This window comes from Pan troglodytes, chromosome 17, assembly GCF_028858775.2.
Source record: "Pan troglodytes isolate AG18354 chromosome 17, NHGRI_mPanTro3-v2.0_pri, whole genome shotgun sequence".
Lineage (NCBI taxonomy): Eukaryota > Metazoa > Chordata > Mammalia > Primates > Hominidae > Pan > Pan troglodytes.
The window spans coordinates 60,090,630-60,118,312 of NC_072415.2; the positions used below are offsets into that span (position 1 = coordinate 60,090,630).

Here is a 27,683-nt window from a genome sequence, read left to right on the forward strand (position 1 = left end):
AAAGGGTCTTCTAGGCATCTTCTTTAAGAATAAACCATCTATTCTTCTTACAGATTTCCTATGTGAGAAATCCTACAATGTCTTACAAAAAAAAAAAAAAAAAGTCACTTTAGTGATTTACTACCATGACAGTAAAGACATCTTTCATTAGTTCTAAGAACATTGCATCATCAGCCCACCTCAGTTCCAGAGGAAAGAGCTCTAGAGAATGGGAGCACCTGGATTCTAAATGGACACTGCCACTTAGCCTACATGACCTAGACAAGTTTTTGAACTGCAGTGGGCCCACAACACACCTCACAAGGGTATTATGCCAAACCAAGCTGCGGCGTGACCACAGTTCAGATGGAAAGCACTGGAGTATTTTGGTTATTATCAACCATCATAGTATGAAGCTATTAGTAAGCTTCTATTAATGCGGCTCCAGAGTATCTAGATACCAGGAGAATGGGAGAGGGCCATGATCCTCTTCTCTGGCCAGTTGAGTTAGAATCCTGGCTCAATTACGGAAGCCACATTTTGTGAGATACTTAGAAAAATTGAAATATATTCTGAGAAAGTCAATCAGAATAGTAAACTATCACATGAAGAATGCTAATGAGATGAGGAAGAGTTTAGCTTAGAGAAAAAAGACTAAAAGACCATTCCCAGAATAGTCTGTTCTAGCAGCTGCTCCAGAAAAGAGGCAGGCCCTGGGGCTGTGGTAGGCGGCAGGGCGGCTGGTATCTCTTCACCTCTAAGAGCTTTCAAAAGTGGAATGGCTGCCTCCCGGAGACACTAGAAGTTTCCAGCCTAGACCGGGTACCATGCGTTGAAGATGCTGAAAGATGAAACCCTGTCCTATGCTGTTTGACCTGAAGAGCCTTCCAACTTCAGAAAGAAAAAAAATCTTCACTCTATGCACTACATCAACACATACTCCATAAAATAAAATATAAGGGGCTCTATAAATATAAGGAAGTAAAATGGACAAAATTGTAGAAGTGACAACCCCACACAGGCAGGAAGAAAAATCTCTGCTTTAGATTGCTGAGCTGGAGTTCGTACACATCAGGTAATTATGATGGATTAATATGTGCAATGACAAATGGAATAAAACTCTAGGAGCCCAGTGACCCAGTGGGGAAGCAGAAAAAACCCAAGTGAGCATATATTGATCCCCAGTATCATAACTGAAGATCAGTACCATACATTTAAACTAAATGTGGCTAGAGAGACTCTAAATAGTTCAAACACTTATATTAACATTCTCAGGAACACAAGGTCAGGGGTGCAGTCATTCTTAGCTAGGAAGGGTGACTAAGCAGAGAAGTCCTGGGTGCTGGGATTCCACCTCTCTCCTTCTCTCTGCTACCAGGTGCAAGACATTTTCTCAAAAGACATCCCATAATTCTAAGTATTCTTGGTACTTGCTCTTGTAGAGAAGGTTTAATTCCCTTTTTAACCAAAAAGGACATCTTTTTAAAAGCAAGTCATCAATCATGAATCATTTTATTCTCTAGTTCTGGGAATACAGAGGACCAAATTAATTTCCGTCATCTTTTGGCTGTAAGTACACCCCTCCCTCTGGCTTCCAACATTATCGATCTGTAATAGGGGCAGGAGCCAGGAAGGTTCAAAGGCATTTGCTTTTAAGCCTGTCCACTGTGGTTCTAAAGGACACAGACATGGGGCTTTCTCCTGGCCATGCTGCATTGCCTGCAGACCTTTCTGCAGTATTCCTCACCCAGAGAGGTTCCCTGACTTCCCGAGTATCTGCTGTGGACAAAGACCAGGTAGACTAGCCATACACTGGGACTTAAAATCATGGAGATAGTTAAAATTAAGAGCTTTGGGGAGTTCCTTTAAGTCAAAACACTGTTCATTATCATACTGAAACTGTCCTTACGAACTGTATAAAATTAATCAGGGAAGAAGGGAGTGGGAAAATGAAAATAAACCAAGCTTGCAGCACATTCAGTGTTCATGAGGTCGGCTTGCTTTCTGACTCTCTTCCTCATAGTTATGTGGTGCCTACTGTCCTAGAATTACAGACACCCTGTTACAAGACTATAGCTCCCGTTCACTGCTCTATAGATAACAACTTGAATATTAAAAAACATTTTCCATTTAAGATTTTCTTTCAGAGATCTGGGAAGTTCTCACTTCCCTAACAATCCCTCCTTGATTGACATCATCCATTCCCAAGGCTTTAAGTACCATCTACAGGTCAAGACCTGCATATCAGTGATACTAACATAGCTGGTCTGAAGGACCTCAGGAGAAACTAACTCAAAGAATGCAGTTTCCACATCCTGATGATTTCATCACCCTTCCTCCAACCAGTTCACAACCCCAGTTGTCTAGCCCCTTGCCCTCTGTGATCCCCTTAAAAACTCCAGCCCGGAACTCCTCAAGGAGGTAGATTTAAGGATCTCCTCCCATCTCCTCTCTTGGTGCCCTGTGATCATTAAACTCTTTCTCTGCTGAAAACCCTGCTGTCTCAGTGTAACTGGTCTGTTACTGTGCAGTGGGCATATGAACCTGTTGGTCCTGTAACAGTATATGTTTATTATATCCTAATAGAATCAAAGAGCTACTAGACAGTGCAGTGCTCTTTAACCCAGCCCAGACAGATGACACTAATAGAGGGACAATGGCCTGCACTCTCAGTTATATTCCCTAAGATGGAATGGCCACCTTCTCTCATCTTCACCCCACTGTAAAGGTACAATGACAAGGACCCCAGCAGGGGCCCGTGGGACAGCTTTTTCCTCTGAAATATGAACCAGTCCACAAAGATCACTGCATATGTGGCTTTAGACACTTCCCTAGACATTAAACTCATTATCTTACTTTTGACATGCATCCCTATCAATAAAGAAAACTGTGAACATGCTTACAGTTTATAAATTGTTTTCTGTGACACTGTACTATATTATGCATAGTATAAAACATATACAAATGATATTTTAAGTTTTAAAAGATGTAAAAAAAATAAAGTTTTAATATTTTCTTCACATACTCTAGTGAATCATCTTCCAAAAACTAGTACACCCCAGCAGTTTGAAGATTGCTGCTCTAACCAACTGATTCACTACTGCAAGCACCAGAAGGGACTATCACTTCCAGCCACTTAAGAAAAGCTGCTTTCTGGCATCCACCACATGATCAGTGGTGTCTGGCTAGCCATCTTTCAAAAAACTGGCTATATACAATCAAATAATTATTTGGTTCCTGCAATGGAATATATTATTTTCTGTTTAAGTTTACAGTGTCACCAAAAGGGCAGTAAAGTCCACATTTAAACGCTATTCTGGGGCTGCTCAGCCACTAACAGTGCCATTTCACTCTAACTGTAGAACTGAAAGTGGCTTGTTTTCCATATATAATAAATGCATAAGCATAGTGTAGTTTATGCTGTATTTCCTCTAGACAAATTGAAAATAGAATCATAGAAGTTATAATTGGTTGCCAAGCACAAACCTATTAAAAAGTCCAAAAGAATTTCACTGAGCACATAGAACTGGCTATCCTTATACTGTTCACTTGGCCCTGAAAGTAAAATCTGTTCTGAGGACAACCTATAAATGGAATCTTACTCAACTATGAATTCTTCCATCGTTTCCTTCTTTTGGATACTGTGACATGATGAGGGATACGACACCTATGATGTGCCATCAGTAGTATCACCACCACTGTGCCTGACATTCAGCAAACCCTCACTCTGTGCCAGAAATCATACTAAGCATTTTCATTTATCAACTGATTTAATTCTAACAATTTAGTGAGTTAGACATGACATTTATGCCTATCTTAGAGACACAAACCCTGGTGCAAATTGAGGTGAACTTGAGGAACTTGCTCAGGGTCACACAGCTACTGTGTTTTAAGAACTTAAGCCAGTCTCGTTACTGTCCCTGGACACTCAACTCTTAGCCGCCTCGCTTCCCAGCATGTTCCTTTGCTGCAAAACTCAGGCCCATTGTCAGACTAGGTTTTCAGCTGCTCTGTCTTCTGGGATATAAATGTGAAAATACACAGTAGAAAAAGAAAGAGTGGTTAACACAGCATGAACGGCATTACTACGATGTAAATAGCAATGCCATTTCATCCTGCTAGGCTTCACATTCTATTAGCTTTTTTTTAATGAAAATTATTTTGGACACACCTTGAAAAACTAAATCCTACTCACATGTCAGCACCACTATTAATTCCAAAAGAAATCCATGTAGGGTGACAGGTTTGACTTTGACATCAGGAAAATGCTGTGTAACTAGAACGGCGTGTAGGAGCCACAGAAGCCCACACCCAGGAGGGTTCTGCCTGCACAGGGCTCCGTGTTCAGTGCTCCAATACTTGAGCCCATTTATGCCTTACAGTGACCTGAGGAAACAAGTGCACACACACATGCCCTTGCTCCAATAAAGAAATGGCACACCTTAAGTGAAGGAGCTTGACCCGGGTGAAGCTAGGACGCTAACTGGGGTCTGTGCTAGTCCACCTCACACACAACCAAGAGTGCTCCAAGAACAAGTCATGATTGACCAACCCAGTGTGTGCAGGTTTTAGCAAGACTTAATACACATGAACACTTGACTCAATGTTTAGTTCTACCAGATTAAGTGACTAGTACCTGGAGAAAAAACTGCTCCATGTACATTACAGGAATCTATGCACATTACAGGAATCTATCCAGATTACCACTTCTAGATAAGAACGACACAACAGACTCGTTACATCTGCAGTGCATCAAGCTAGGGAGACCTGATCTATTAGATGCAAAAATTAGAATTCAAAAAGATAACATTCACAAAATAACAGAACACAAGTACAAGGGTGAAATTTAATATGGATAGAATCCTGCTCAGCATACCAAAGGGAAAAATCAATCAATTGAGCAAGTGCAGGATGAAGGCAACATACCTTAAGAACAGTCTGAATTTACACTGACAGAAAGCAAATTAGAGGTTACCTGGGGATGGAGGGAGACTTTGAAAAAAGAAAAAACACAAGAAAACTTTCAGGATTAAGGAATTGTTTGCTATCTTGATTGTGGTGATGGTTTCAGGGATGTATACTATACAATGTCTACTTGTATGTGCAATTTAATGTGTGTGACTTCACTTTAAATATGTGTAGTTTATTGCTAGTTATTTACATCCCATTAAAGCTGTGATTAAAAACAGTTCTTGAGTGTGCATGTGGGTGGGGCAGGGAAAGGATGGAAATTTAGTGGCTTGTAAACTTATAATAAGTAAACAACGTGAAACACCTGCCAAAAATAAATGCATTTTCAGGCTCCATTAGAAATTCTGCATGAGTACCTCATCACCTCACATTCTGCAGACCACATCCAGCGACCATCAACATCAGACAGAAAGACCAGATGACATCTCAGGGTGGCCAGATAGGAGAGTGTCTGAAAAGCCATGCTCATAAGGAATGGCAGTGGGAGCCAGGAGGCTTGGGCCAGAGTGGGGGGCAAGGACAGAAGGGGCTGTCATATAAGAAAATGATCATTATCCTGGACAGCTGCACAGGAAGAGCTCAGATCCATGCCTGAAGGCAAATAGAGATTCAGTAAACTGCTGTGTGATACAGAAACTCCTGACAATGAAAGCTGTTAAAATGTAACACATTTGAGAAAGCATCCTATACTGGGAATGGTAGGGCAGCATCCAAAAGACCACTTGCCAGAACACAGTATCCTGCACAACTAATTTCCACCGGGTGACGCAGGCTCTCTCCTTTCTAACATGCTGTGCTTCCCCAGGTAAAATAGTGAATATTAAGAAACTAAAATATCTCTTAGCTTTGTGATTTCAAGTTGAGATTTAACCTCACAAATCATGTTGGGTACACTGCAGATATGCAACTGTTAATAATATTTATGACCTCTGCAGGGTCATAGAAGGCAGGCAAAGGAAACTGCCTCTCCTATTCTTTCCTAAATGCATAATTTTAAAAGGAGATGGCAATATCCATTTACTATCAGTTTCTTTTAAAATAGGGATGTCATCATTAGCCATATTCACTGCACACTTAAATAACTTTCCCCTACTCAGAAATTTTAACAATAAAACTAGCAATTTGAATATGAGAGGTAGACACAAACAATAATACCATCTAAGGATCAAAAACAATTTCACAAAACCTTAGTGCTGTAGCATCCCTAGGGGAGGGAGATAGGTGTGCACTGGCATGGCTGTGCAGGAGGTCACAGAACGAGAGACCCAGGTGAGCAGGGAAGAACAAGGACAAGTGAACAGCCCAGAGCATCCCAGGAAGGAATCTGAATGTGGAATGCTCAGGGCATGTTCAAGAAATAAGAGACAGGGCCGGAGAAGAGATTAAAAACCATTCCTGTGTTCAGACATTTTAAGCATCTCTCATACCTTGTCCTAAAGCAATTCTGACTAACCCTGACTTGAAATTATATTGAAAGGAAAGAAAAGTTCATCCAAAATTCAGGGCTGACTGAAGTCCTGGTTTCAGACTTTACTATAAAATTCACCCAGTCATTGCTCCCTACTCACTGACCTCCCCAAGGACTCCACCATTCACTGTACTCAACCATAGCCCATCAATCTGTCAGCTGTAACAACTGTGCCCAAAGTCTTACAGCACTCAAGAGCTTTCAAAGGTTCCTCATGACTTCTCACTGGATCCAAGTTCCTCTCAGAAGCAAGGCCAATGTTCCCCTCAAAGTGTGAAGACGCTGAGAACCACAGAGGTCAGAGAGTCTACCCCTGGACACATGGCAGGTTGGGAGAGAAGAGGTTACCGGGGGCAGACCCTTGCATACTCCTGCATAGCATACCACTTACAGGAAAAACCTGGCTGCACACTCATATCAGCATGAGGACATTCTCTCACTGAAAACCTGAGGCTCAATTAGGAAGCACTCCACATCCCCAACCTCCCCAAACAATGTAACAGCCCAGAATAACAAACCACCTTATGCCAAAACTGAAGGAAGAAACCAACATTATTTTATTTAAAACTTGATCTCAAAGCAACATGAAGATTTAGGTCACCTCTGTATAATTCTTTTATGAAAGATGTATTTCCAAAGATCCAAGTTCAACAGAATCTGCAGCCTGGAGTTGATTGCAAAAGTCCTGAGTCCATTCTCATGCATCCCAGAGCATTCCATCCCCATCATTAGGAAGATAAAGTTGTCAATTCTATTTTTAATTGTCGTTTTGACCTCCAAAAATGGAAAATGCATAGCTTCCTCGCTCCCTTTCCCTTCTGCAATGTATTTCCACAATCAGGAATTTCTCTCATTGCCCTGAGGAGTCAATGTGCTCACTAAGGGTTGTCCCGGCAACAGAGGACAGCCTGTCACTTCCACTCATACTATCAGCCTTGCAACCTCTTCCCTCCTGTTTACCAAGAGGGACACTTTTGGCTTTTTCACGATGGACACTCATTTCCATACTGCTTCCCTGGAAGACCATCAAATTCTCTACATGCTCTTCACACTTATGGGGATCCAAATCAAGCAAGAGACCCTCCTCCAAAAGCCCAACCAGGACCACTAACTAGAATCCCTATCCTTGCCGAGCACAGGCTCTCACCCTCATGGGCTCCAGATCCCATCTCCAGGATGGCTCCCACTCTAGCAAGGGTGCATTTCCTTCCTCACCAGCCCCACCCTCCACAGGCCTCCAAGCTGCACACCCCTCCCCGGGACCCCAGGCAACAGCAATCTCATCTTTCATTATTAGTCACAGCTGGCAACACAGCAGAGACAGATGGGAATGTGGGTGCTCTATTACCTTGGCTACCTGAGCAAATAAATTTGCTCTGCAGCATCCCCACTCCCTTTCAGAAAAAAAAAAAAAAAAAAAGCACAAATAAAACACATGGCTCAAAAAAGCAATCAGACACCGCCAGCCAAATAAGATGGCACACTCCCACCAACAAGGCTGGAAAACACACCAAAACTGTAAGGACAAAGATCTATCCCTTTTGCCCCTTAGTGCTACTTGGGGGACCAGAATCTGCTCTGTTCTGACAAGACTGGGGCTGAGCAGACAAAATTTAGAAAGGCGGTAGGGCTTCTTTGCTAATGCAGGAAGCTCTGGGGCAAACAGATTGGGTCTAAATTCCATTGCTACCCATTAAGGGAGGTAGAACAGCTTCTTGGCTAATGCAGGAAGCATTGGGCAATCAGATTGGGTCTGGGTTCCATCTCTGCCCATCTAGGGAGGTAGTATCATTTTTCTCAGGTAATGGAGGAAGCTGTGCAGCAAAGAGGCTTGGGTCTGAACTCCATCTGTACCCAGTTACTGTCTTCATGACCTTGGAGAACTATACAGCATCCGAAAGTCTGTATCCTCATCTGTATTGTGGGGATAACTAATCTCAGACAGCAACTCTGAGAATTAGATGCATTAATGAGAATAATTCCTATTCTTTCTTGAGCACCAATCATATGCGCTGGGGTAAAGCATGGAAGACAAAAGAAATAGAACATAACACTGTGCCACAAAGTCTCACACTTTATAATTCCCTGCCTTTCATCCATACTACACACAGATAAGTTCTTTCCACAACAAGCTAAGTTTCTGATGAGAAGGTATTCTTATCCTTGGAAATGTACAGGAATATGGAGAAGAAAATATCATTAAGAAACAGGACCCAACAGAGAAAAATTTTTCTTTGAACATCTCTTGTATCATATTATTTCCTTATCCAAGACACTAAAATTTCTCCATTGCCCTATGCATTTCTCAAACAGTGTTGCACAGAACATTAGTCCCTCGAAATAATCTTTGAAAACAGTTTTGTGTCTAAATATGATTTGCAAACCCAGCATAATGGATCCCTATCTTGGAAACTCAGAAGGCGTGTCAACATAAGGGCTCTGGGAAGCTCTGCCTTAAAGGAAGACGTTTAACTTGGTTAACCCACGGTTTCCCAAACTCGTTTGGCCAACTTTGTACTGTGTTAATAGAATACATTTCTTCCCCAAAGTTCACCCCAGCCTGCAAAGGCCTCCACAGTCTGGCTTCACCTTGTTTCTAACTTTATAGCCCAGAACACCCCTGCAGATCCATTCACCATGTAAGTTAAACTTGCCTAGGTACAGTCTCCTGGCCATGTCTTTTTGTTTATAATAGCTTTATTAAGATATCATTCACAGAACACACAATTCACTCATTTACTGTGTATAATTCTATGATTTTTAGTACATTTGCCAAATTGTGCATCCAGCAGCACAACCAATTTTTAGAACACTTCATCACCCGCCACAACCACCCCCCAAAAAAACATAACTCTCAGAAATCATGCTTCATTTTGCCTCAACTTCCAGCCCTAGGCAGCTGTAAATCTACTTTCTGTCTCTATAGATTTGCCTATTCTGGACATTTTATAGAAATGGAATCAGACAACACGTGGTCTTTTGTATCTGGCTTCTTTGATTTAGCATATTTTCAAGGTTTATCAATGTGGTAGCATGTATCAGTTCTCTGTTCCCTTTTATGGCCAATAATATTCCATTGCATGGATATTCCTCATTTGATTTATCCATTCATCAGGTGATGAACATATAAGTTGTTTTCACCTTTTGGCTATTGTGAATAACACTGCTAAAAACATGTGTAAGCTTTTGTGTAAATATGTGTTCTCAGGCCGGGCATGGAGGCTCATGCCTATAATCCCAGCACTTTGGGAGGCCAAGGCGGGTGGATCACCTGAGGTCAGGAGTTCGAGACCAGCCTGGTCAACAAGGCAAAACCCTGTCTCTACTAAAAATACAAAAATTAGCTGGGTGTGGTGGCAGGTACCTTTAATCCTAGTTACTCGGGAGGCTGAGGCAGGAGAACTGTTTGAACGTGGGAGGTGGAGGTTGCAGTGAGCCAAGATTGCACCATTGCACTCCAGCCTGGGCAACAAGAGTGAAACTCATCTCAAAAAAAAAAAAAAATGTGTTTTCATTTCTCTTGGGTGCATACCTAAGAATGGAATTGCTGGGTCATAGGGGGATTTTTGTTTTACTTTTCAAAAAAACCATCAGACTATTTGCCACAGCAGTTGCACCAATTGACATTCCCACTAGCAGGGTGTAAGAATTCGAATTTCTCCACATCCTTGCCAACACTCATTATCATATCTTTGATTGTAGACATCCTAGTGAGTGCAAGGCAGTATCTTGTGGTTTCGTGATGCCTTTTGACGCCCCACTTCTGAGGTCATGGTCCACTACTCCACCCACCTAGAGGCCCTCTTCTCACTCTGTGCATCCTACCAATTCATCAAGACCCAGCTAAAATCCTAGTTTTCTCGGACGATCTGTGACATTAGGTCTCCAAGTGCAATTTAAATGACACCGTGGCACAGTTTCTATTTATACTTCCTGCAATTATAGGCTTCTTGGCCTACATACGTCTTTTCTCTCCCACCAGACAGTGAGCCCCTTAAGAAGCAGGGTGAGGTCTTACACTTCCTAGTGGCCAGTATTGAGTCTATCAAATAACTGATACTTTATAAACATCTGCTGATAATGATTTGATGGAGGACCTGAGGTTGGAGCTGAGGAAGGTAAAAATGAGTGAGTGGGCCTTCTGGGTCTCAGACAGGGAAGGAGGAGTAGAAAGCACACAGCTAAGAAGTGGAGGTAAGCCCCTTCCTCACAGGATTCTCATGCAGTGGACAGAATTCATTAAAATGACGTTTCATAGGATTTTAACACCCCCTTTTTCTTCACTGTGAATCTGCATTCACCCTCAAGCCCAGACTTGGTGAATATGACAGAGATAGGGACAGTGAACAAATCCTCTTCTCTTACGGCTATCTCCTCTAACTTTCCTCCAGCACTAGCAGTTCTCTCCTGGAACTCTTGGGGGGTGGGTATGGGGGGGAATAAAGATCTATACTTAGTCCCTCATGCTCTCACAGAGTCTCCCCACCCACTCAAAGCATCAAGAGTTCCTGTGTGAGCCACATCAAGAAAGAAAATCCAGTCCCCAGTGAATCAAGAGAATCACTGAGTCCAAGGCCACCTGAGTTGTAGTCTCCAAAGACTGAAAACTATTAATGTTAGTTTCTTACACCTTTCATTTCACCCAGCTGTTAGGCAGGCTCAAATTCAAAGTACACTGTGCTAGCCTATGGCTACTTGAACCACATAATTATTTCAATGACTACTGATGAGTCAGAAAAAGCACAACAGACAGTTGACAAGTACTGTTGAATGAATGTGTTCTAGTATCTAAAACTGATAGAGAAGACCCATACAGGAAATACAGCAAAAACTTGTCCTGCATCTAACCAATGGGTCACCCTTCTTTCTTGGCTCAACAGATTCTGCTGAGGCTTCCAATGTACATCTCAGATCAATAACAGAAACCCTGAGCTGCTGACAACAGAAGTAATTCAAAAATAGCTCTCAGTCGTGCGTGGTGGCTCACGCCTGTAATCCTAACATTTTGAGAGGCTGAGGCGGGTGGATTACCTGAGGTCAGAAGTTCGAGGCCAGCCTGGCCAACATGGTGAAACCCCGTCTCTACTAAAAATACAAATATTAGCCAGGCGTGGTGGCAGGCACCTATAATCCCAGTTACTCAGGAGGCTGAGGCAGGAGAATCACTTGAACCTCGGGGGGCGGAGGTTGCAGTGAGCTGATATCGCAGCACACTCCAGCCTGAGCGAAAGAGCGAAACTCCATCTCAAAAACAAAACAAAACAAAACAAAAAAACCAAAAAAACAAAAAAGCTCTCCCCTGTGGCCACATGTGCTGGTCTTCCTACTTCTAATGCATGTTCATAAGCAAAAATTGCACAAGAACTTCAGCAAAATTAGGGACCCAGTGGTAAAACAAGTATAAACCTTAAAACCTTAAAGAAAATCCTTAAGGAAGCAATCCCAGTTCAGCTTTAACATCCGAACTCTCTACTGACAAATTCATTACCCTAGGGCAAGACAGTATCACACCCATCACCCCAGACTCCCACACGTCCTCTTCCCCATAATGGGTGCAAAGGTCCCAAGCAAGTGAAATAACCCAATTGTAGGATAACCATGGACTCAGCTTCAGGCACGGCAGAGAAGAACAGAGGAATCTTGTCAAGAGGGTCTACAGGGTGGATAAAGCTAGAAGACTCCACAGGGTGGAAAGCTAGAAGACTCTCAAGCCTACAGGAGTCCACAAGCAGCTTTGATGAAGAATGGAAACTTCTGACACACCTAAGTGCAATGGCCAAGAGAATGGGATGAAAGCATCCAGCCATGACAGGACAAGTCTTAGAGCGCTGTCAGAGCTGTTGGCATGGTATAACATGGTAAGAACCAAGCCACATCTACCTTCTCTTTCAGAACCATAAAGAAACCATCTTCTAAAGGAGGAAAGAGTGTCGCTGTTCTCACATGAAGTGCATGTAGACTCAGATGAATTGATTCTTCCGAAGCACAGAATCCGTTCAGTCCCAAGGCCTCCCTCCTCTGTGCCATACCCGCGGCCTCCAACAGAAACTCATGCGCAGGCTGCATACTGTGCAACATGCTAATGCTCATTCTTCTCTCCACACAATCTTCTGAACCACACACCATTGGGTAGGAGGTACACATCAATGAGTTGCCAAGCTAAGGGACTCCTAGTTGAGCCCTGATAGCAGGTTAATATAGTGTATGGTCTTTCTTTTGGCATTAGAGAAAAGTGAAAGATTGCAATAATTTTAGCTCCACTCTTTGGAGAAATAAAATAGTTACAGATCATTCTGTTTATTAGATTTTTCAGCTCTCCAATCAGTGCTTATTTTGAATATATCACTGAGTATCTATAATGAAGCAGACCTTTTATATACTGATCTCTACAGCCAGCAATAAAGCACTATAAATCTGCAAGGATGCCCATAAAACAGTCTTCCCTCATGGAAATTTTCACTGGGATGAAAATGATACCCTGAAATCCACTGAAGCACAGACCACCTAGAATGGGATTCTCCCCCTACAAAAATCACTAACTCCTTTTACTAAATTAATCTAAATAGCTTTCCTTCTCCAAAAAGACTTTGCTATATGTTGCCAGCTCCAAAAAGTGTTCTCTAGAGGTGACAAGAAAAACTTGGCTGAAAGAATCTAGCATTTTAGCATTAACTGAGACCTGCATTTCCCCCAAAACATTGATAAAGCTATCTTTCCCTACTTTATGCTGAAGTTACAGCCCATCACCCAACCCATTTTCTGAAGAAACAGATGTGCTATTTTTCAGAGTGAAAAGAATAACAGCAATAAGGAGGAGATCTACTTAAATGCCTAAACAGAGCTCCACTTCCAGGCTAAAAATCCCAAACCACTATGCACAGCTGCCAGTTTGAAACTTCAATTTCTGCCTTTAAGTGCTTGGCATCTCAAGAAGTTGTCAAAGAGTCCTGGTTTCTTCAAAAGGGAGTCTTCAGTGAGACTATCTGTAGATCAGGCTGGGGTAAGTGAATGGAGATGCTAGCAAATGAATTATATTATACCATGAAGGGAGGAAAAGGGGCCAAAAGGAAGTCAAAGAGAGATGAAATGCAAGGAATTTATTCCATTGCTCAAAAAAATGAAATAAGTCTAAAGAGCCACTGCTCTCCAAGTCTAGGTTCAAGTTCACAAGAATAAGATAAAGGCATGAAGAAATGAGGTAGGCAGTAGAACTTGGGCTGCTTTGTTTCCAAGATGTTTCCTCAGTCCCAATCTCACCACCTCACTGTGAGCATCAGTTGCAGAGGAAGGTAAAAACTCCCCTTCCTGCCCACTGACTACTCAGGAGGACTTCTGGGCTGAGGACATTCTCACCTGGCCATCTGCTTGTAGGCTTCTTCTGCCACAGCAAAGATGTGGGGGTCCATGTCTCCCATGTTTTGGCCACTGTAGGCATAGATGACATCTTGTCCATAGATTGGCAACTGTTCATAAGGATTAATGGCAACAAGTACGATACCTGCAAACAGACAAGGTGGTCAGATTCCGACAGCACAGCAGACACCTGGCATTATTAGCTCAAGGCACCCATCCATTCATACACACGCCAAAAACCAAAGAATGAGAGGGCAGCAGAACCAGTCTTAACCAATCAATCAGCTCAATCAAGGCTCATCTGTGTGCTTCAGGTCTCCAAATACCCTACAGCCTGGAATAAGCATACACACATACACACATACACACACACACACACACACACTCACTCACAAATGCTAAAAAAAATTGAGTTAATAAAATAGACATGTGCAAGGTGTTCCAGGATCAGAGAGAAGAGGATATTAAATTCTACCAGTATATATTAGAGAGACTTAAAAATCCATCTCAGAACTAAAATCTGGGAAAGGATTATACATTTTCTCATTTGTATATTGGTTATCTTAACTAAAAAACAAATAACATGTGGACAGAGAATACAATTTACATATCTTGAGATCTAATCTTGGCTCAGCCAACTATGTCATTTTTGGCAATTACTTCTCAGTACTTCAGTTTCCTCAACTGTTATATAAAATGGAGATAACAACTGCATTTATCTGGGACATCCTAAGGAAAAATGATGAATTGTGCAAGGGAAAATGCCAGGCACGGTGGCTCATGCCTGTAATCCCAGCACTTTGGGATGCTGAGGCAGGAGAATCGCTTAAGGCCAGGAGTTTGAGACCAGCCTGGTTAACACAGTGAGACCTCTTCTCTACAAAAAAGTATTAGCTGGGCATGGTGGCATGGACCTGTAGTCCCAGCTGCTCGAGGAGGCTGAGAGGAATGCTTGAGCCCAAGAGTTCAAGGCTGCAGTGAGCTATGATGGCACCACTGTACTCCAGCCTGGGCGACAGAGTGAGGCCCTGTCTTAAAAAAAAAAAGAGAACACTTAAGACGAGTGCCTTGTATAGTAAGCACTGCATGTTTGCTATTTTTTATTACACCACATCTCAACTTTTTTCCCTTACACCTTGTGTCCCCTAAAGAATGCATTGCAATGATGGACTCCGTAAATACATGTTGATTGAGCAACCAGGAAATGCTATAAAGTTCAGATAATCTTTTATGGATGATGTGAGGCAGGTTGATATTTGAGCCTGTAGAAGGAAAAAATTGTGAATTTGATCTTTCAGACAAAACAGAGATATGCCTTTTTCTTTCCCATAAGATCACATTCTGGATGTCAGAAGACCCACTGACTGAGGTACAAAAACCAGAAGCTTTTCCAGTCACTTGGGAAGGAGAATGCAATCAAAGGGCGACTGCTAAGATGGGAAGTCTCTGACATTGTGTTCCCTTCCGGTGTCTGAAAAGAGATGCTGGGAACACGAAGTGTAATAAACCAGATTATTCCACATAAAGGGGAAAGGGCCAGGGGGTAAAAAAGACACTCAAGTCCTCTTGAAAGAAGTTCGCCTGAAAAGACCAAAATATAAGGCCCAGAACCCTAACAAATTCCACTAATGCGGCTAATCACTTGGAGAATCCTCTTAGGAACAGCCTCACATGTTCTGCTTGTTATTAGAGTTCTATAAGATTCTAATTCACGTAGCACGCAATTCACATTTCCATATCATACTCCGAGGTCACGTGTTTTCCTTAAACATCCTGGCCCCTCCAGAGCAGCATCTAGTGCTTCCTGGATGACTCAGACTTCTGTGCCATTCAGTCACTCTGAACAGCTTGAACTGGAGGAGTCAAGATGCATTTGGATAAATATGTACAGACACTGGGACATCTTAGAGGGTATTCCTTTAAAAATAGAACCTGATGGTCACTTATCTTTTTCTCCTAAAATAGGAGTCGAATTTTAAAAGTCTCCTTTTTGAAGTAAATATCTTATTAAAGGCTCTGATAATTGACAGTTTGTTTCAAATAAAACTCCCACCAGCAGTTGGAGTGAAGGAGCTTTTGGGAAATCACAGCTCTCAAGCACTGGAATCAGCTTGCTATCGACAGCTCCTGAAATCTGGAAGAAAAACTCACCCTAACTTAGCAGCTAAAACTATCAATTCCAAACCAAAGTGGAATATAAAAGTGAAAAACCCCTGAGTGCCTGAGGTGTCACTTACGACAATGAGCAAGACCACAGGGCACATGCCAGGCGTTCCCTCCCGGGACAAGACCACAAAGGAGCGACTCCCACAAAGGAGCCCAGCAGCCAGAATCCCCAACCAGATCCTCAATTTGCCTCTCAAACAACGGTTTATAGGGTTCTATTTTTGCTATGCCACTTAGCAATACTCTTTAAAAAGAGAGAGAGAGATCAGAATTTGTGATATAGGAAAGGAGAAGGTTTTTTGTTGTTTTGTTTTGTTTTTTTTTTTTTTTTTGAGACATAGTCTCACACTTTGTCACCCAGGCTGGAGTGCAGTGGCGCGATCTCGGCTCACTGCAAGCTCCGACTCCCCGGTTCAAGCGATTCTCCTGCCTCAGCCTCCCGAGTAGCTGGGACTACAGGCGCCCGCCACCACACCCGGCTAATTTTTTGTATTTTTAGTAGAGATGGGGTTTCACCATGTTAGCGAGGATAGTCTCAATCTCCTGACCTCGTGATCCGCCCGCCTCGGCCTCCCAAAGTGCTGGGATTACAGGCGTGAGCCACTGCGCCCGGCGGAAAGGAGAAGTTTTAAGAAAATCAAATATAATTTCAAGACTTTTAAAATATGTTATGAATTTTGCTCACTATTTTGACAAATACTCATTGGGTATTATGTCAGTACAAACAGAAGCAAGTGAGAAGATCACAGAAAAGCAGGCTTTTCAAGCAGAAAATAAAACAAGGCAAAACAAAACAAGGGTTCGGTGCTGAGAGCAGGCTCCCAGCTCAGACACGATGCTGTACTTACTCCTCTCCCAGGACTCCAAGGACTGAGCTAAGCCAGTCGCACCACATGGTGTGACCCATTTCTTCCCTGGTTGATCCATGATTAACACCAATCATCCCACAGAGACTGGGGCAGCCTAATTAAGCCACATTCACTGATTGCAAACCTTTCAAGGGTCTCAGTGGAGAGATACTTACAAATGAGAGAGTGAAATGAGGACTCCTAAGCATTTGAGTTGAGCAAGTCTAAAGCTGGTAAGCACTTTCCAATGCATGCAGCCAACAGATGCCCCTGACTTACCACAGTAAGTGTAGATATGGTTGGACTCCAGGAAACGGACCTTCAAATTATGCAAAACTGCAGGCTCATGAAGATAGCTAAGGGCAGTCAGGTCATTTTCTCCCACCAAGATATCTGGATTCCGTAAGAAGGGCAGCTGGTTGCATTGTACATCAATTGGGTATTCCAGAATCTAAAGACATGCAAGTAGCAGACACAAAAAGGTGGTTATGAAGTGTTAAGTCTGTATTCAATGTCCTGTCTTCTTAGCTGGAATCACCATCTTAACATGATAGTAAGTAATGAAGATAATGTTTTAAAGAAAGACAAGCTGAACAAAATACCTGTGTTGCCATGAGAGACCGGTCCAGATGGAAAATTTGCTGATAACATAACCCACAGAGCTCAGGAAACATAACCAGGTCTAAGAGAGTGTTCTATTGCTTCTTAAGGGAAAAATACTGAGTCTTTAATTTCAGTTGCAATTGGAATGCTGTTCTTTCTTCCATCTAGAAAAACTTCCTTGATTGGCCCCATTTATTGCTGGTACTTCATACACTCTCCCCCATTAACCAACACACTCCATTTTTATCTAGATCATCTTGTATCTGATGAACTGCCCTCTATAAGCGGCCTCAAGTTGAACCATTTGTGCATATATTTCTCCCCAACTAACTGCACGTTCTTCTAGGGCAGTAATTTTGCTTTTACCTAAAATATATTAGGAGTTTGAGATATATGTGCATAATCAGGGAGTAGGATTACACATTTTAAGGTCAAATCTCAGATGCGAGGTGTTATCCTTGTATTCTTAGCACTTGGACAACATTAAGCACTCAAAAATGTTCATTGACAGGATACATTTGTAACCCTCGGTACATGTATGCACACATGTACATCTAACACAGGTAGTTTATAAGAAGGTAGTGGGGATGTTTTTAAACATTTAAACAGGAGGAACTTGGCTGCTGTTCACCGTGTTTTACCTGAGTGCTAAGATTCTTATGGTGTTCTTAAAAATCTTCTGAGACGCTTATAAAGTTTCCTGAGCCCAACCTACTTATCAGGAATTCTGAGGCAGGATTCAGGAAACAGAAATTTAAAATACATTCCCAAGTAATTCTGATACAGGCGGCTTTTAGATCATATTTTAAGAATTTCTATTTTACATAAACCTTTTAGGAAATTCTATGGACACAGACTCAATTTACTGGGGTAACAGTCAATTTTCAAGATAATATAAATATCAATGTTCCTCTCACCCCATCTTTAGAGGGACTCGGTTATCAAATGTTAAGGAATATTAACAAACCCAGCAATGAAAGGGCTAAGATAGGCAGATAAATCAAGTGTAGTAGATACAGAAAGAAACACTAGCACATAGAGAAAATTTGTATGTTATAATGTTAAATTGCAAATAAAAGGTTAAAAGGATCTTTTCAAGTAGTATTGGTAAGTAAATTACCTAGCCATTTAGGGAAAAAAAAATTAGACCAGTATTCTTATTCTTATTCTCTCTTACCAAAATAAGTTTAGATAGAACAAACATTAAAAAAATTTTTTAACTGGGCAAGTATTTGTGTAAGTTTTGGAAGTAAGAACTTTTGAAGAATTATGCAAAAGCCAAAACCATGTAGGAAAATATTTATAAATTTGACTATAATTTAAAACTTTAAACCTATCATAAAACCTACCATTTGCAAAGTCAAATGGGAAAAGGGAAAAGGGGACAGGGATTCTTCATCATACGATGGAATTCCTAATCTTAATATACAGAGAGTTATAAGAAATTAAAAAGAAAACCAACACCCCAACAGAAAATCATACCTAGAATACAAATCACAAAATAGCACATGAACAGATGAAAAACTATTCAACTTCATCAGTAACCAAAGAGATTCAAGTAAAAGATTATCAGCACTATTATCAGACTGACAAGACCCTAACAAGGAAGAGGGCAGACAGTTACACCACTTGTGGGGACAGATTGGTTTATCTCTGGAGGGCAGCAGGCAATACCTAAATCAGAATTTTTCATTGATGAACTCTTCCTTCCTTCGTCTCATGAAATAATTTCACAAGTGAGCCAAGATATGGACTCATTGAAGCTATAGATAGTGAAAGAAAAACTACAGGGACAGTCAGGCAGCTGCCCACAGCATTCTTCTGAATTTAAAAAAAAAAAAGTATCCTATAGGAATAAAGTTTGTAAGAGGATTCCCTTTATTTAAAACTGTATTAAAGCCTAGATGGATGACCGTGCAAAACATCATTGGTTATCTTTGTTAGTGGGATTTCCTTTATACAGTTTCCTGTTTTTTTCTTTATATTAATGAAGGCTCTTTTTTTGTGAAAAGCTTTTTTATTTATATTAAACTTTGTCTATACAGGAAACCAGTGAACAATTAACTATCATGTAGACGATGCAGAAAAATTTCCAAAAGGTGGGAACAGGGGGAAATGGACAATGTCCGAGGGCTGATTTTTATTTCATTCAATTCTAGAGTTGCAGGCTTCTTCATCCACTGTTACTGGTATTAGCAGGATTCTAATCAGACCTCCCTCCCCACAAAGCATCCCAACCACACCTTGGTGGAGATGTCCCCGGACCTGAAGGAGCACAGCTGCCCTCCTCTCCCGGGCTCTGCACCCAGCTCAGAAGGCAGCACAGGGACCGCCAGGTGCAGAGCCACAGAGCTCATCTCTTTCAGATGAGAAAGCCGGGACCTGAGTACTCCTCTTTCAGATTAGAAAGCCAGGACCTGAGCCCAACGGCTTCCACTCCTGAGGCAGAAATGCTGGCCTCCTCTAGATTCTCAGATGAACCTCTTCAACTCTTCCCCCCAAGGATGTAAACTAATACAACCACTATGGAAAATAGTGTGTAGATTCCTTAAAGAACTAAAAGTAGAACTACCATCTGATCTAGCAATCCCACTACTGTGTATCTACCCAGAGGAAAAGAAGTCATTACATGAAAAAGATACTTGCTCATGCACGTTTATAGCAGCACAATTCACAATTCCAAAATTTGGAACCAACCCAAATTCCCATCAGTCAATGAGTGGATAAAGAAATTGTGGTGTGTGTGTGTGTGTGTGTATATATATATATACACACACACACACCAATATATATATACATAAATATTTATATATTTATAAATATATTTATATTTATATGTAATATATAATATAATATATAAATATATAATATAAATATATATTATATAATATATATTTGTATATATTTACATATATTTATAAATATATAAATATAAATACATTTATAAATATATAAATACCTTTATAAATATGTAAATATATTAATATTTAATATATATTTATATATTTTTATATATTTATAAATATATACTACATAAATATATATTTATAAATATATAAATATATAAATATATATTTATAAATATATATAATATATAAATATATATTTATAAATATATATAATATATAAATATATATATAAATATATTCATAAATATATAAAAATATATTTATAAATATATATTTATATATAAAATGGAATTATTATTCAGCCATAAAAAGGAATGAATGGCATTAGCAGCAACCTGGATGGGACTGGAGATTCTAAGTAACTCAGGAATAGAAAACCAAACATTGTATGTTCTCACACTCATAAGCAGGAGATAAGCTATGAGGATGCAAAGGCATAAAAATGATACAATGGACTTTGGGGACTTAGGGGAAAAGGAGTGAGGGATAAAAGACTACAAATTGGGTTCAGTGTACACTGCTTGGGAGATGGGTGCACCAAAATCTCAGAAATCAGCACTAAAGAACTTACTCATCTAACCAAATACCATCTGTTCCCCAAAAACCTATGGCAATAAAAAAATTTTTAAAAAAAGCACGTGGAGGCAAACACACATGCAGTTTTGTGAAAACTGCATCCGCAAATAAACAAGTGGTATTGGTTTCAGTAAAACTGATAAGGAGTAAAAATGCCCAGAGCAGCAGAAAAGAGGTGGGGGCTGCAAGCTCAGCAGCCAAAGGTGCAGATTCTTGGGTGTGTGGACATCCAGAGGGAAGGCAGGAGTGAGAGACTTGAGAACAGATTTTTTTTCTGTAACAGGAATTTGATTCTGATATTGCTGCTAGTGTCTGGCATTTACAGCTAATATGGTTTTATTTGACATCTAAGTGTTTATGACTTAGTGATCGCGGCCATGAACTTTCTGGCACAAAAGATTCCACCCACTCTACAATAACTGGGCCTTTAGAGGTGAAAAGGAGGCTAAATGTTAACAATTATCACAAAATTAATACTTAGTCACCACTCAGAGTGGACCTTGCCTCCTTTCTGCAACTAGGAGCTGGGAATCAGGAACAGATGGAGGTCCCCCCAATTGGTCCCTGCCTGACAAGCAGGACTAGATGAGTGAGAGTGGCAGGAGGCCTAGAGTAGGAACTGGTCTATACCTGAGCTCTCCAGTAGGGTAGCCCCTAGCCCCATGTGGCTATTTCAGTGAAATTAATAAAATTAAATTCAACTGAAACCTCAGTTTCTCAGTCACACTAGCCACTGTTAATACAAAGTGACTGAGGTAGGTCTCGATTAACAGAGGTTTGTCTACACAAGGCTGAGGATGCAGGCAGGGAAAAATATAAGATGCAGGAGATCTGCAGCCTATGCTTTGTCCAAGGGGGTTTGGGAGCTTCAGTATTTAAAGGGGAAAGAGCAAGCAGGAGGGGGAAAAAAGGAGGGAGAGGGAGGGTAGGCAGTGAGACAAATGTTTACATTCTTGTGAGGCTCTGATTAGCCTCAGTAAATCCATATTTTACATGTGAAAAGAGGGAGAAAATGAAAAAGTCCATTGTGCATTTGTCTCAGAGTAGGCAGAGGGATGATTTCTGTTCTTGTCCTTGTGCTGTACCTGTGAAGATAAGCTGGCAATTGACATTGTCACGGTAAGAGTCAACAGAACTCAGTTTTGTAGGCCTAGTTTTAGGAGTGACATGTACCCTGGAAGATTTAGGGACTCAAGAAATTTCATTGTAAGCAATTTTTGAGGAAATCCACCTGGGGAGATAATGTGGTCTTCTATCACTGTGGGAACACGGCTTACAGATAAGGCTATGACACAGGGCTGCAAAATTACAGCTGTTTGCAAACAGAAGGAAAGTAGTATTGCGTGACTCAGTTCCCAAGCTTAAATTTCCCTTTGGCACAGTGAGTTTGGAGTCCTGAGAGTTTTTCTTTTTGAGACAGAGTCTTGCTCTATTGCCCAGCCTGGAGTGCAATGAGGCAATCTTGACTCATTGCAATCTCCGCCTCCTGAGCTCAAGTGATCCTCCTGCCTCGGCCTCCCAGGTAGCTTGGACTACAGCTATATGCCACCACACTTGGCTAATTTTTGTATTTTTGGTAGAGACAGGGTTTCGCCATGTTGCCCAGGCTGGCCTAGAACTGCCCAGGTGATCCACCCACCTCAGCCTCCCAAAGTGTGAGATTACAGGTGTGAGCCGCCACGATCCTGGCCACCAAGAGTTAATATATTTTCTTTCACATCACATTTTAAGGGTCCAATAACTACATGTAGCTAGTGACTGACACATTAGACAACTGAGATACAGAACATTCCACCACAGCCAATGTTCTATTGGTAGCGCTGGCCTAGACTGTTCTAAGCCCTGTGGGCCTATGATCCTATACTACTTAGTAGGTGCTCAAAAAATATTAGTTGAGTGAAATGTCTGATTCACTGATAACTTCTCCCATACCCCAATCTATGTCTGTGTTACATAGTACAACAGCAAGATGGTATAATCATAAAAACATCTTTGAATGACACTCCCAAAGATTTGGAACTAATAATAGTCATACAGTGGACAGAAGAGGAGAAAGAATTGGCTTTTATTATCTACCCATGGAACCAGAAGATCTAGAAAAAAAGATATGCTAGTAAAAACAGGGTTACCAGCTGGCAAGAAGTTGGTGTTGACCCAGAGGTGGAAATCGCACCGAATAGGAGTCAACCCCTATATTCAAGTCCTGGTCCATCAAAGCAGTGGCTCTCAACCCTCCCTGCACACCGGAATCCCTGGGAGAGCTTTTAAGCAAGATAACCTACATCCCATCCCAAGATTGTTTAATTAGTCTGCCTGAAACCTAGGCTTTGCCTTTTAAGTTCTCCAGGGGTTTGTAATGCACAGCCAAAGTTGAGAAAAACTGAACCCAAGTTCTGTAAGGCCTTGAGCCCATCACTTGACCTCCAGGAAACTCAGTTTCCCTAATTGTAAGATGGGAAGCCTAGTTTCAGCAATCTTCAAGGGTCATTCCAACTTCATTGGCTGAAGGTTTTTAACTTAGGTCCATGGATGCAGGGGTTTTCTCATTTGTCAAATTACAACAGCTATCCTAGAAGAAAAACAATGTTAAGGAAACTCTATTCCCAGGTAACAGGAGGCCTCAAAGCTTCAGTCCACTTACCCTCACTACGGTAGCAAGCATGTGGCTCTAGGTTCATTTAATATGCATTAAAAGGTTGTTTTGTGCTACGTCCTAGACAAGCACAAAAAAACACAAACAAGATATAGACCAATGGAACAGAACAGAGCCCTCAGAAATAACGCCGCATATCTACAACTATCTAATCTTTGACAAACCTGACAAAAACAAGCAATGGGGAAAGGATTCCCTATTTAATAAATGGTGCTGGGAAAATTGGCCAGCCATATGTAGAAAGCTGAAACTGGATCCCTTCCTTACACCTTATACAAAAATTAATTCAAGATGGATTAAAGACTTACATGTTAGACCTAAAACCATAAAAACCCTAGAAGAAAACCTAGGCAATACCATTCAGGACATAGGCATGGGCAAGGACTTCATGTCTAAAACACCAAAAGCAATGGCAACAAAAGCTAAAATTGACAAATGGGATCTAATTAAACTAAAGAGCTTCTGCACAGCAAAAGAAACTACCATCGGGGTGAACAGGCAACCTACAGAATGGGAGAAAATTTTTGCAACCGACTCATCTGACAAAGGGCTAATATCCAGAATCTACAATGAACTCTAACAAATTTACAAGAAAAAAACAAACAACCCCATCAAAAAGTGGGTGAAGGATATGAACAGACACTTCTCAAGAGAAGACATTTATGCAACCAAAAAACACATGAAAAGATGCTCATCATCACTGGCCATCAGAGAAATGCAAATCAAAACCACTATGAGATACCATCTCACACCAGTTAGAATGGCGATCATTAAAAAGTCAGGAAACAACAGGTGCTGGAGAGGATGTGGAGAAATAGGAACACTTTTACACTGTTGGTGGGACTGTAAACTAGTTCAACCATTGTGGAAGTCGGTGTGGCGATTCCTCAGGGATCTAGAACTAGAAATACCACTTGACACAGCCATCCCATTACTGGGTATATACCCAAAGGATTATAAATCATGCTGCTATAAAGACACATGCACACGTATGTTTATTGCGGCACTATTCACAATAGCAAAGACTTGGAACCAACCCAAATGTCTGACAACGATAGACTGGATTAAGAAAATGTGGCACATATACATCATGGAATACTGTGCAGCCATAAAAATGAGTTCATGTCCTTTGTAGGGACATGGATGAAGCTGGAAACCATCATTCTCAGCAAACTATCACAAGGACAAAAAACCAAACACCGCATGTTCTCACTGATAGGTGGGAATTGAACAATGAGAACACTTGGACACAGGAAGGGGAACATCACACACCGGGGACTATTGTGGGGTGGGGGGAGGGGGGAGGGATAGCATTAGGAGATATACCTAATGTAAATGACGAGTTAATGGGTGCAGCACACCAACATGGTACATGTATACATATGTAACAAACCTGCATGTTGTGCACATGTACCCTAAAACTTAAAGTATAATAATAATAATAATGTGTACAAAAAAACCCACAAACATTTAATGACTGTTCTGCTGTGTCTCATTCTCTAACAGTCCTGTGTTTAAGTTTTATCGCCATCTTCTCCAGTCCCCAGAAAGCTTATTCTCCTTAAAGAGAACCTTCTTATTCTTCCTCTTGCACCATGAAGCACAGCACAGGCACTCAATTACTTGAAAAATAAAATACTCTGATTTATGTAACCTTCCCAATTAGGAAATTCAGTTAAGTTATGAGGAAGTAGCAAATTAACCCTGAAACTTCAGTGGCTTAATACTGCAAAGGTTTATTTCTCATTTATGCTAGGTGCACAAGGCTGGCTGGTACTGAGGCTCTGCTCTCTAAGGTCACACTGACACCAACATGCTGCCTGACAGTCACCAGGCAGAGGAAGAGAAGAGCACAGCAAACTCCTGTGGGTTCTTCTCTGCTTCCACCTGAAGTGATCAACATCAGTTCTACTTAGCACCCACTCGACAAAAGTAATCACAGGGTCCCAATGAACTGCAAGGGGGCTAGGAACCATGGCGAAGCATGAAGGTATCATCTCTGCCACCCTAAGTGTTCCTGCTCTGAGAAGTCAGCAGGAAATCCAAGTAGTATCCAAAAGGGTTTCAAAAAGAGTGTGGGTCAGTCATGGTGGCTCACGCCTGTAATCCCAGCACTTTGGAAGGCAGAGGCTGGCAGATCACCTGAGCTCAGGAGTTTGAGATCAGCCTGGCCAACATGGTGAAACTCCGTCTCTGCTTAAAATACAAAAATTAGGTGGCGTGGTGGCATACACTTGTAATCCCAGCTACTCAGGAGGCTGAGGCACAAGAATTACTTGAACCCGGGAGGCAGAGGTTGAAGTGTGCCGAGATTGCACCACTGCACACCCCAGCCTGGGCGACAGAGTGAGACTCCATCTCAGGAAAAAAAAAAAAAAAAAAAAAAAAAAAAAAAGTGTGAAGTTGGAGGACTCAGAGACTCAGATACGAGGGTGGGTGGAGTAGCATCAAATATCCTGCCATGGCCACCACTGTTTTAGAAAGATTTCTACAGATTCTTGAAATTGAGTTTTTCATATTCTAAACCCTATATTGTATATTTTCATCATAAGTTGGATGGAAAACTTCACAAAGGTACAGATATGTCATTTTTACTGCTGTATAATCAGACTCTGGCACATAATTGCTCAATAATAATTTTTAATGAATGAATGATAAATCAACAGTGATGCAAGTAATTAGAAGAAAAGTCTATAAATGAAAAGCTACTGATAAACTGCCTGGTCAACACAATTAAGAGGTTTGAATTATAAACAAGATTACAGCAGCATAAAAATATGGAGTCAAAGTTCATCTTTTGACTTCAATTTATTCCACTGCTTACACATTCTGTCAGAAACATAGAGCCACAGTTTAACTCCTAACTTGGTGTACTCCAGCAATGGACAGACCAGACCACTTTCCTTATGGGCTTAAACCTGAGTTTCCCAGCCTTGTCACTGTTAACATCTGGGGCTGGATATTTCTCTGTTGTGGGGGTGCCATCTTGTGCATTACAGAGCACTGAGAAGCATCCCACTAGATGCCAGTAGCAAATCCTCCTCATGACAGTTGTGACAACCAAAACTGTGCCCAGACATTGCCAAATGTTCGGGGCAGGGGTGCAAATTGCTGCCCCACTCATCTCTAATCTGAAGCAGCTGGGCAAAGCATCCTAATCTATGGGAAAAAAATTAGCAGGAAAAATAGGTCAATGACAATAAATCAGAAAGAGCTTCAAGGGTACTCAGCTGCAGACAGACGGTGGTGATGGTCACACAACATTGTGAATATACTTAATGCCACTGAACTGTACACTTAAACATAGTGAAAATGTTGAATCATTATGCGTATTTTACCACAATTTTTTTTTACACTTTGACTCTTTAGACAAGATGACTAATTAGTGGTAGCAATATTACCAGTAGATAATTGTATGCATTATACTTTATGCTGAAACATTTTGTGTGTGTACAGTATAACCATAACTGAGCAACTGAAAGCAAGATAAAGATAAAAATAAAAAATTATTAGGAGACCCAAAAACCAGCATTATAAGAACTAAAATGGCCAGCTAAAAGAAGAAGTAATCAAACTCTACCTCTACTAAGCAGCTTTGGTGGCTCCAGAAGGGTATCCTCAGACACTCTTAGCTCTCTGGTTTTGCCAGATGTGTGCACAGCAGGCATTTAAGTTGCACTGAGTACACAAGGGCTCTGCATTCTCAAGGTGAACGAGTCTGAGTGCACCAATATGCAAGGACAATAGTCCTAGTGGTTCTGTGAGACTATAGCTTCTTGACATGAGGAACCATGTTTGATTAGGACCTTGCTATAATGTCTTCATATGTTCAGTACCATCCTTAGACCTGAGCAAGAGGGATCCCTTCCCTGACACTGTGTTGCAGAGGGCATTAAATATCACAAAATATAAATTATTAAAGAATACATGGTGTGCCTCCGTCCTTGGGATCAACATTCAGTGCTGTCACAGCATGACCTGAAATGCTCAACGCCGCTCTGGTGACTAACACCTTCAGGCCTCAGAGAAACGCTTCTCCATACCTTGTCCTGTGTTTTTGAAATATGACAACAGCGCCCAGCTGCCTTGAGGTTCATGGGTTGTAACATTGCCAGCACTGGAGAAATGATGCTTTGGAGTGTGGGGAAGAATCAGAC

The 27,683-nt window shown here is 41.2% G+C and overlaps 1 protein-coding gene across 3 annotated transcripts in view; it reads right to left on the minus strand.

Annotated features, from left to right (window-relative positions):
* Window positions 1-27,683, minus strand: part of MYO5B (myosin VB) — a 371,041-nt gene that overhangs the window by 197,627 nt on the left and 145,731 nt on the right. For all 3 annotated transcript variants that reach the window (XM_003953284.6, XM_016933688.4, XM_054671932.2), the window contains exons 3-4: window positions 17,065-17,236; window positions 13,772-13,916 (exon numbers count right to left, since the gene is read on the minus strand). In XM_003953284.6, the coding sequence (XP_003953333.4) occupies window positions 13,772-13,916; window positions 17,065-17,236 (317 nt within the window). The remainder of the gene's footprint in view (window positions 1-13,771; window positions 13,917-17,064; window positions 17,237-27,683) is intronic.